This window comes from Onychostoma macrolepis, chromosome 01, assembly GCF_012432095.1.
Source record: "Onychostoma macrolepis isolate SWU-2019 chromosome 01, ASM1243209v1, whole genome shotgun sequence".
NCBI classification, from domain to species: domain Eukaryota; kingdom Metazoa; phylum Chordata; class Actinopteri; order Cypriniformes; family Cyprinidae; genus Onychostoma; species Onychostoma macrolepis.
Genome location: NC_081155.1, coordinates 38,255,897 through 38,266,801, shown reverse-complemented (window position 1 = coordinate 38,266,801; position 10,905 = coordinate 38,255,897). Strand labels below are relative to the sequence as shown.

The 10,905-nt window shown below is 41.1% G+C and overlaps 1 protein-coding gene across 3 annotated transcripts; it reads right to left on the bottom strand.

Annotated features, from left to right (window-relative positions):
- Window positions 1–966: 966 nt before the first annotated feature.
- On the bottom strand, window positions 967–7,039 carry crfb15 (cytokine receptor family member B15). 3 transcript variants are annotated; one of them, XM_058772143.1, is made up of 8 exons: window positions 6,834–7,039; window positions 6,112–6,292; window positions 4,629–4,746; window positions 4,194–4,360; window positions 3,933–4,087; window positions 2,631–2,787; window positions 2,092–2,213; window positions 967–1,593 (listed from the first exon to the last, which is right to left on the bottom strand). In XM_058772143.1, the coding sequence occupies exons 2-8, from the start codon at window positions 6,191–6,193 to the stop codon at window positions 1,210–1,212; spliced, it is 1,185 nt and encodes a 394-aa protein (XP_058628126.1). In that variant the 5' UTR covers window positions 6,194–6,292; window positions 6,834–7,039; the 3' UTR covers window positions 967–1,209. The 3 variants fall into 3 exon arrangements, with proteins under 3 accessions (XP_058628126.1, XP_058628195.1, XP_058628265.1); XM_058772212.1 differs by lacking the exon at window positions 6,834–7,039 and having other exon boundaries at window positions 6,112–6,785; XM_058772282.1 differs by lacking the exon at window positions 6,834–7,039 and having other exon boundaries at window positions 4,629–5,033; window positions 6,112–6,150.
- Window positions 7,040–10,905: the final 3,866 nt, after the last annotated feature.

The window sequence follows — 10,905 nt, the reverse complement described above, 5'->3', positions numbered from 1 at the left end:
AAATAATCCACACCTATGAGCGGATAGTTGACATGCCATTCATATCCTTCAGTGTGGCATTCAATACTTTGTCTTGTACTCTGGTAAACAACATTTTTCAAATTCCTTGTAGAATTATTATAGAATATTGTATTTTTCATCTGGCATTCACATACACTTTAACCTTAAGCCATGTTAGACATAATGTCGGCTCCATGTTATTTTTATTAACTTGCCTCTCAAATGCACTTTTTATCATTTTATAGTTTTGTGGATATGTGTTATATGATTAAAATTCCCATCTCTCCTCCTTAACTTTACAGTTTTAACATATATAACTTAAATGAAATTATTCTTATTAGAGCAAATAACTGGCGAAATTTCCCATGTTTCCCAACAGCTTGTTTTCAAAACGTAAAGGACGTCAAAGGGTGATATTACTGTAAACAGCGCAACGTCGCCATTATACGAAGAGTTGTATTTGAAATCCTTTGGATTAAGTGTCTTTTTATTTGTTTATTAAACTCTACCTGAATCAAACTCACTAGAAACTCAAAGAACGTACCTATTGATTCTCCATTGAGGTCAAGTCAACAATCCCGTCACCATGACAACAAAAGACGCTGAGGTTACAAAGAGCAAAAAGGTCCAACAATTTTTTTTTAACTTCTGTATATGCATTTGAAAATAAAATAAAATAATTAACTTGTGTGTGTGTGTGTGTGTAACCAAAATATTAGCACAAATTTATACTTAATTAATAACTGTATTCAGTTATACACCTCTTTGTTGTTTGAGTTACAAAAACAGAATAATGGGAAATGCTATTTAATATTTTTGAGGTATATCTTTGAAATCTGGTTGAGGTTTTGTACCTTCTTAATATAAAATAAAATAATATAAAATAAAAACATCATACAACACTGTTATAATTAAATTAATTGGACCAACTGAGAAGTGTAATTCAACTCAATCATTCAAATCAGAGAAACTCAACTCAGTTTTATTTATGAAAAATTCACTATTTTACAACAACGATGTAACCATTTATAGACATACAAAGATATAAGTTTCTTAGAAAGTGCATTCAGTTATTAGCATGAGAAAACAATGTGAGAAATTATATACATTCAACAGACAGCCACGCATTGCACCACTGCATAGTCGTATAAAATTATTTTGTATATTTACTGCAGAAAATCATAAGATCATCTCAGCTTGTTGGGGACTTCAGCAAACACAGTCAGTGTGGCTCAGCTCGGAGCTTGCGTCTGCTAGGTTGTAGTAACTAGGCTGAATGCTAGTGAAGCAGGGTTGGTTTAAATGAGCGAATAGAGAGTTTTTAAAGCATAATGGATAGAGATGGTTTGGGTAAAAAGCAGGTGCAGGTGCAGGTTTCAGGTGCATCAGGAGTTTGTAGTCCTCTTCCACCTCTTGAATTGGGGCGAGAACAGACGTCAACCCAGAGTCATTGTCCTCTGAAATCTTGGCTTTCTCGCTGAGCTCTTCATGTAGACTTTCCTCAGATATGGCACTGATTTTATCATGCTGTTCTTTCTGGTGTGCAGAATGTTGGGTCGCCTCAGCATTCCAAAATGTTGGTACAAATAAATTCTAGAAAGAAACATATGATAAATATATGGTTTATAAACAATGAAGTTTTTGCAACTAATACACTGAATTAAACGTGAAATTTTGAAGTAAAAGACATATTCTTGTATCTGAAAGTATTTTCTTATAAAATGTACTCCAATAAACTTTATTTACAGCTTCAAAACTATTTTTACAGTCATTGTTTAAATTGAAGTACTTATATTATTAAAACGGAAATAAAATAAAATTAAAGCTAAACAGAAATATATATATATATATATATATATATATATATATATATATATATATATATATAAAGCACATAAAAATTACTAAAACAAGCCAGAATAAAAACGATGAAAATGAAAATATACAAATAAATGCTAATTCAAAATAAAAATAAATCTCATTTAATACTAAAATAACATTCTATATAAATAGCACATTTTTATGGTCAGATAAAGAAAAGTTGTGTATATTACACATATAAAGCATAGTGGAACCACATGAGACACATACCTTGAGAAGTTCTGGTAGTTTGGTTTTAGGGTACAGGAATCTGTACACTTTATAGATCAGCCAGGCGGCCAGGATTGACAGAGGAAGAAGGATGGCAGCAGCAATCACACAGCTGATGAGCACTAATGCAAACACACACAGAGAGGAAGATTGGCACCTGAAAGTCACCTTGAAGCTTCTTTTAAAAACAGTCCTTTTAAATCACTTTGTTGATAAAAAAAAAAAAAAAACCTTGCTTATCAGTTTAACAAAAGACTCGAATGAGATCTGTATTCTTTAACTCTGCTGTCTTGAATGAATGCATATTTTATAAATTTGACCGAATACATTTGACCGAGGGCATCATTTGTTGACAGAAATCATATTAAATCACAATATTTCCTATACTTTTATATAGTATACTATACTGTTAACTACTTCATTATTCCATTTTTTTTTGTTGTTGTTGTTGTTGAACAGATAATTATGTGATAATTGCTTAGTTGATTAATTGCAGGGCTGTCTGAAATACTCTGAGTCACAGGTAAAGGCACACTTACCAGGTGTGTTGTTCACACACACGGTAGCACTGAACTGTTTGCCGTTTTTGTAGCCTTTGGGAACCACCATTGCCTGAGCACAGTATCTGCTCCAGGATTGCAGTCCTTTAATATTCAGTTGTACAACTGAAGTTTCAGTAACCATCTTCTCTATTGCCTACAGGGACAAAGGTCATCTTATGATTATTTTGAAGATGAGTATGAAATATTTATTTATTTGTTTGTGGTTCACACCAGGAGCCTGTTTCATAAAACAAGTTTACCAAATAAGCCAGGTTTATTTCAGTTAGTCACTTATTGTCAGTTGATTTGGTTCAAAATAAGACAGACTAACTGAAATAAGCCTGGCTTATTTGGTAAACTTGTTTTATTAAACCGGGCCCCAGATCTTTTTGACATTTTGACTTCACAACATGGTATTTATTTTAATTTATTCTCGCGTTTAAAACACTAACTTTGAATTTGTGAATAAAACCTGCAAACATTTTTCCCCCCAGTTATATGTAATGATTATTTTTATTTTCAGTAGGGCAGCTCTTAATAAAATAAAATAAATAATTAAAATGGTCTTTGGTAACACTTTATTTCGATAGTCCACTTTAGACATTTTACTAACAGTAAGTAACTTTGCAACTACATGTCAACTAGCAGTAATTAGAGTATTAGTAATCTGTCTGCTTAATATCTTCTAACACTTTATTTTGATGGGTCCACAACATAAAACATACCAACTATGAGAAACTTTGCAAGTATATGTCAACTTATTCTATTAGCCCTAAACCTACCCTACTGAGAGTTAGTAGACATGTAGTTGCAAATGAATGAAAATTAGTTCACATGTAGTTGACATGTAGTTACAAAGTTAATTATAGTTAGTAGAATGTCTAAAGTGGACTATTAAAATACAGTGTAACCGTGTCTTTTTATCAATCCAGCATAAGCCATTCACTAAATTGTCCAAAAAAAAAAAAAAAAAAAATGATTTATTTTATATTATATAAAAACAAAAATGTTATTGAAAATAGCATTTAAAAATAACATTTCTATATTTAATAATAATAATAATATTTTTATTTCAGTTTTAGTTTTAGTACATCAACTAGCTGAAATAAGTTATTTATATTTCGCTATATTACAGTTAATTTTTCTTTCAAGAAACATTTTTTTTTTTAGTTTTAGTTTATGACTCTGCTGGAATTAAGATATATAAGCATAATCATATATCTTAACTTGCACATGAACAGAAGTGTATAACAGCTGTCTGGGGATTCAAACTTCCTAAAGTTGTGAAGCATTTTATACCTCCTCTTCAAAGCCTTCGGTCCAATATCTGATGACGTAGGACACTTGTGAAAAAAGGTCCGCAAGTTTGCCCACTTTCAGCACTGGAGCTTGGACGTACACATCCAAGGTATTATTTTGGATGGCAAGATGCACAGTAGGGGGTCCTATGATTGCTACATTGGAGCAAAGTAGTTTGTATAATTATTATTTATGAATATTATATTGACTGAAATACACAACAGTGTCTATAGTGTAAACTAAGAGCTGATTCACACTTACTGTGCTTATTTGGTAAAAATTCGCTTGCATTAACCCACTCAGAGAACAGCCCCTGATACTCTGCCCGCACTTGAAAAATGTAGCATCCAAATACAGATGGCAGATTTTCTACATCACATTTCAGCTCTTTGGTGTTCACACAGATGGAAGCGTTTTCTTTTCTCAGGCTACATGGACACGATGACAAACACAACAGGACACACTATTTATGTAAGTACGTAAGGCAAATATTTTGTTCGCACAATAGGCCTATTCTTTTCAACTTCTGCAAAAACTCAGAAGTATCAGATTCTAGCAGAACAATAGTTCAGTGCATTTATTTTTTTTTTCATAGCTGAATAAACACACTGAGATGGGAATATTTCAAAATGCATGCAGTTTCATTTTTTTTTCTTCCGTATTGGATTATTTCAGATGTATTTTGAGTGTACTCACATATATCTTGTTGTGTATGTCACGTTACTCTTAGGATTGTGTGGAGAAATCCATTCGACAACCGTAGCCATATTGATGGCGGTCACCTTCACATTTTGGGGTGCAGCCAGTTTTGTTTCTAAAGTAAAACAACATGACACTGTCAATAATACATTACATAGCTTTTATCATCTGATAAAGTGTCTCCATAAAGTATTGGGATTACGAATGATAAAGTATTATGAGAGTCAAAACAACTGATAAAAAACATCACGGTAATCCATAAGTAATCCACACAACTCCAGTCCATCATCTAACATCTTGTGAAGTGAAAAGCTGCATGTTGAATCAAATCCATCATTAAGATGTTTTAAACTTCAGACTGGTGCTGTAATATTGCTGTTTCCAGAGAAAAAGTCATCTTGTCTGAATCAGGAGAGAAATATGCACAAATGAAGCACCGTTCACCGTGAGAAGAGAACAGAGGATGGACTTTTTCACTAGAGGAAATGTTTTTATGGATTATGGAAATCATGGTTTAAAAGTTAATGATGCATTTGTTTCTAACAAACATGCAGCTCTTCGCTTGCTTGGATTATTGTGATGTTTTTATCAGCTGTTTGGACTCTCATTCTGACGGCACCCATTCACTGCAGGGGAAGCAAGTGAGCAAGTGAAGTAATGCTAAATATCTCCAGAGTTGTTCTGATCAAGAGACAAACTCATCTACATCTTGGATAGCGTGAAGGTGTCAGATATATGCAAATACATAAATCTTTTGAAACATATTTACACTTTGTGCGGCATATACATTTCCTGTCTGCTTCCCACCAGTGGGTCGTGACCCAGTTTGAAAGCCGCTGCACTAAATAACATTTCTGAAGAACTGACATTTGCAAACAAATGATCCTATAAAAAAATTTACTGTAAAATGTACTTTTAATCATTTGAAGTCAGGTCGGTGTTTAATAGATGTGTGAAGACAGTTCTTCTGAATTTCACACAAGTGTCCTATAGCAGAGGAACCACAGGCGCAGTTCATCACATTATATGGTAATGTTCCACAAACCTTTGACAACCAGACAACCACTTAACAGCTTATCTGTGGTTTATCATTTAAAATTTATGAATTGTATGTTTTGCTTGGAAAGTGTAATTTGTCATATATGTAGGTATGTGTGTGTGTGTGTGTGTGTGTGTGTGTATATATATATATATATATATATATATATATATATATATATATATGCACACAAACTTACTTTTAGGGCCCTTTGATACTGCATGATTACGGAGAAATTAATAAAACACACTATAGTATAATAAAATATTTTGTCATTCTTAAGAATACTTTTAAATGAATAGAAGTAATAAAAGCAAACAGCAACAAAAATAATTTAGTCTATTAATATAAAATAAACATACAATAAATATATGCCATATTTCATTTTAAATGGTTACCTAAATCAATAATCATAATCATAAATAAGCAAGCAATACTGACCAGCGTAGGTGGGGTGAACATCCTTGGTCACCAAGAATATGAGAGCCAACACTCTGAGCTTCACAAACATGACTGACAACATCACTGATGGGGCAAGCAGTGGCTGGAAGCTTTTAAGCTTCAGTGTCTGTTTGTCATGTGCTTAAGAGGAACCAGGAGCAATATGACTCAACAGCTTCCTCTTTGAGATGGGGTTATTAAAAAAAACAAAACAAAAAAAACATCAAAATCGTGATACATGGGATGAAAGTCAAAATGATAAAAATGCAGATAATTAATAAAACAATATTTAATTTGGTAATATTTTAGTTTTATTTGTCAAATGTCAATATTGATAGAAATTTTAATTTACATGTAGAACGACAAACACAATTTTTCATTAAAACATTATTTTTCTTTTTTTTTTTACCACTCATTTGCGTGTATATATAGACATTTCTTCTTGGAAAGTAAAATTCGTGACCACCAGGGGAAAAACAGGGAAACTACTGTGGTTGGAAATAAACAGGTCCAGCACTGCCCAAAATGGTTACAGTGTAACTTACCTCACCATTAAATTACAGAAGTGTGAAGCATTCATGTAATCCAAAATGCAGCTCTTAGAGCTCTAAGAAAATCTGATCATCTGTTGTTTTGTTTTCTCCGTTTCATCTCTTACTTTCACTTTTGTAGTGGCATACGTCACCTGGGGTGTATTCCAAAAAGCAGGTTATGTAACATACCTGGATATGTTTGAGGATAAGTGAGGTTCCAAAATCGGAGGTTACTTTCAGGGTATGTAAATAACCATAGTAACTTGCTCTCTGAAGATAACCTGCTCCGGAGCAGGTTATGTTCCAGGGTTAGTTCACTTCAGTGCTATCAGAGCATGTATGATCTACTGACGAGCCTTCAGTGGGTGTGACAGATAGCGCACAATATTATATATTATTACAATACAGTTATGCATATAGCCTACTATATATAGAGAGAGAGAGAGAGAGAGAGAGTTGTATGCTATTTTAATGATAAAGCGCTAATATAAGTTATAAATAAGGTCAGCCTATATATTGCTCTAATATGGTTATTATATTTTATTGGCATATAAAACAGTTCCCTTTCAGTCGGTCACTCCGAGTCACGTCGGATGACCGACGAATTGGGATCTCGCCAGAGAGACCAATCCACTTCGAGTGTAACTAAACGAGCCAATGGACATTGGCATGCGATCATTGCATCCAGCTGCCGCTGATCACAGCGTGAGTATAAGATGCAGCGGGTGCACCGCATTAATTCATCCTTTCGCTTCGGAGCCGAGCGGCGGTGAATTATTGCTGCTCTCCTTTCCTGCGAGTGGGTGTTACAGCGCAGCAGCGGTGGTCGCGGTCTCACGGGAGAAAGAGATCGATTCCCGTGAAGGCAGTCACACTAGGAGTGTGTGGTGGCCAGCTCCCCTGCGTGCTTCAGCACTAATAAAGAGCAAATTTTCTCTAAAAGAGTAACACGGGTGATCGCGTCTTTTTAAAGATGTCTTATCACCCGTGCGTTTCTGGGTGTGGTCGTTTCCTGGCGCCTCAGGACGGTCACGATCGCTGCCTCACGTGTCTGGGCATTCAGCACGCTGAGAAAGCTTTCGTGGATGGTTCATGTTCTTCTTGTGGGGACATGACCATCTCGGAGTTGCACAATAGACTCTGTTATGTCAAACATGGCGGAGTCCCTCTGCCTCTACCGCGATCCAGTGTTCGTTCCCGGGGTGGCGCTGGATCCGGTGGAGTCAGAGGTAATCTGAGGGTTATGGTGAGGGCTTCCCCAAGAGGAGTTCCTCACCCCTCAAGCACTCCGCAGCCGGTGGAGCTGCCGAAGGAGGTTCTAGTGTCCCGCTGGTACGGTCTCTTGGAGCCTGGCTAGCACTCCCCAGTCCGTCTCGGTGGCTCCTGTGGACCATCAGACTCGGCTACGCGATTCAGTTCGCCCGGCGTCCCCCCAAGTTCGGGGGCATCCGGTTCACTTCAGTCAAGGCCGTCGATGCCCCTGTCTTGCGTGCGGAAATTGCAGTCCTGCTGGCGAAGGATGCGATAGAGCCGGTCCCTCCAGCCAATATGAGGTCGGGGTTTTACAGCCCTTACTTCATTGTGCCCAAGAAAGGCGGTGGGTTACGACCGATCTTGGATCTGTGAGTTTTGAACCGTGCACTTCACAAGATGCCGTTCAATTGATGCAGAAACGCATTTTTGGGTGCGTCCGTCCCCTAGATTGGTTTGCAGCGATCGACCTGAAGGATGCGTACTTTCATGTCTCGATTCTCCCGCGACACAGGCCATTCCTGCGATCCGCGTTCGAGGGTCAGGCATATCAGTACAAGGTCCTGCCCTTCGGGCTGTCCCTTTCGCCTTGCGTCTTCACCAAAGTCACAGAGGCGTCCCTTGTTCCCTTGAGAGAACGGGGTGTGCGCATCCTCAACTACCTCGACGACTGGCTCATACTTGCACAGTCTCAACAGCAGTTGTGCGCACACAGGGACCTGGTGCTGAGGCACCTCAGCCAGTTGGGTCTTCGGGTCAACTGGGAAAAGAACAAACTCGTGCCAACGCAGAGGATCTCTTTTCTCGGCATGGAGTTGGATTCGGTCAACCAGACAGCACGCCTCACCCAGGAACGTGCTCAGTCGGTGCTGAACTGCCTCAAGACTTTATCAGGCAGGACGGCGGTCCCATTGAAACTCTTTCAGAGGCTCCTGGGGCATATGGCTGCAGCTGCGGCGATAGTTCCGCTCGGTCTGCTCCATATGAGACCGCTTCAGCATTGGCTCCATGGCCGAGTCCCGAGGTGGGCGTGGAAACGCGGTACTCACCAGGTTCAGATTACACCGGCCTGCCGCAAAACCTTCAGCCCGTGGACAGATCCCTCGTTCCTTTGGGCAGGAGTGCCCTTGGAGCAGGTATCCAGGCATGCTGTGGTATTTACAGATGCCTCGGCCACCGGCTGGGGAGCCACGTACAACGGGCACGCAGTGTCAGGGGTGTGGACGGGTCCCCAACTGCGTTGGCATATCAATTGCCTCGAGTTGCTGGCAGTACGCCTTGCCTTGAACCGCCTCTGAGGGCGCCTTTGGGGCAAGGACGTTCTGGTCCGTACGGACAACACTGCGACCGTTGCATATATCAACCGGCAAGGCGGTTTACGCTCCCGTCGCATGTCGCAACTCGCCCGCCACCTCCTCCTCTGGAGTCAGAAGCATCTGAGGTCCCTTCGTGCCATTCACATCCCAGGAGTGTTCAATCAGGTGGCCGACGAGCTGTCTCGGCGGCACTCCTGGGAGTGGAGACTCCATCCCAGGCGGTCCAGCTGATTTGGAGTCGGTTCAGAGTTGCTCAGGTAGACCTGTTTGCGTCTCTAGAAACCACCCACTGCCAGTGGTTCTATTCCCTGTCCGAGGCAACGCCGCACGGATGCACTGGCACACAGCTGGCCCCTGGGCCTGCGCAAATATCGTTCCCCAGTGAGCCTGCTAGCACAGACACTGTGCAAGATCAGGAGGACGAGGAGCAGGTCTTGTTAGTGGCTCCATGTTGGCCCAACAGGACCTGGTTCCCGGAACTCATGCTCTCGCGACAGCCCCTCCCTGGCCGATTCCTCTGAGGAAGGATCTGCTTTCTCAGAGACGGGCACCCTCTGGCACCCGCGTCCAGACTTGTGGAAACTCCATGTGTGGTCCCTGGACGGGACGCGGAGGTTCTAGGTGATCTGCCCCAGGAGGTAGCTCTCACTATCGCTTCAGCACGAGCACCGTCCACAAGATGGGCCTATGCGCTGAAGTGGAACCTGTTCGTCGAATGGTGTTCCTCTCACCGTGAGGACCCCCGGAGATGTTCAATCAGAGCTGTGCTTTCCTGTCCCCCTCCACCCTTAAGGTTTATGTTGCTGCTATTTCCGCTCACCACGACCCCGTAGAGGGGAGGTCGGTGGGGAAGCACGATCTGGTTGTCAGGTTTCTTAGGGGGGCCAGGAGGTTAAACCCTCCTAGGCCTCCCTCCCTACCCTCTTGGGATTTGGCATTGGTGCTAAGAGTCCTACAAATTGCCCCCTTCGAGCCTTTGCAGTCAGTTGAGTTGAAATTTCTCTCTATGAAAACCCTACTCCTGACTGCGTTGGCCTCGATCAAGAGGGTGGGGGACCTGCAGGCATTTTCGGTTGACGAATCATGCCTTGAGTTTGGGCCGGCTGACTCCAGTGCAACACTGAGGCCCCGGCCCGGCTATGTGCCCAAGGTTTCTACCACTCCCTTCAGGGACCAGGTAGTGAACCTGCAAGCGCTGCCCCTGGAGGAGGCAGACTCAGCCCTAGCTTTGCTCTGTCCTGTACGTGCACTGCGACAGTATGTGGATAGAACTCAGAGCTTCAGGACCTCAGAACAGCTCTTTGTCTGTTACGGAGGACAGCAGAAGGGGAAGGCTGTCTCCAAGCAGAGGATGGCCCACTGGATAGTGGATGCCATCACCTTGGCCTATGAAGCACAAGGTGTGCCCTGCCCGCTCAGGTTGTGTGCTCACTCCACTAGGGGTGTCGCATCGTCCTGGGCGCTGGCTCGTGGTGCCTCGCTAGCAGACATCTGTAGAGCTGTGGGTTGGGCGACTCCTAACAAGTTCGCTAGGTTTTATAGCCTACGTGTCGAACCGGTTTCCTCCTGTGTTCTCACCTCAAACGGGTAGTGGCACTGAGAGGCCCGGCTCAGAGTCGGCTTGCGGCGTTCTTTCGCCTAATTCTCCAGAGAGTTCCTTAACCAGGCAAACCCTGTCGAGTCCTCCAGCACTC

Excerpts from the sequence above, each read along its gene's own strand:
- crfb15 (XM_058772143.1), bottom strand. The coding sequence starts at position 6,193 with ATGTTGTCAGTCATGTTTGTGAAGCTCAGAGTGTTGGCTCTCATATTC. Across the intron at positions 4,747-6,111 it reads TGTTCACCCCACCTACGCTG|AAACAAAACTGGCTGCACCC; the intron begins GTCAGTATTGCT and ends GTTTTACTTTAG. Across the intron at positions 2,788-3,932 it reads CCGAAGGCTTTGAAGAGGAG|GCAATAGAGAAGATGGTTAC; the intron begins GTATAAAATGCT and ends TTGTCCCTGTAG.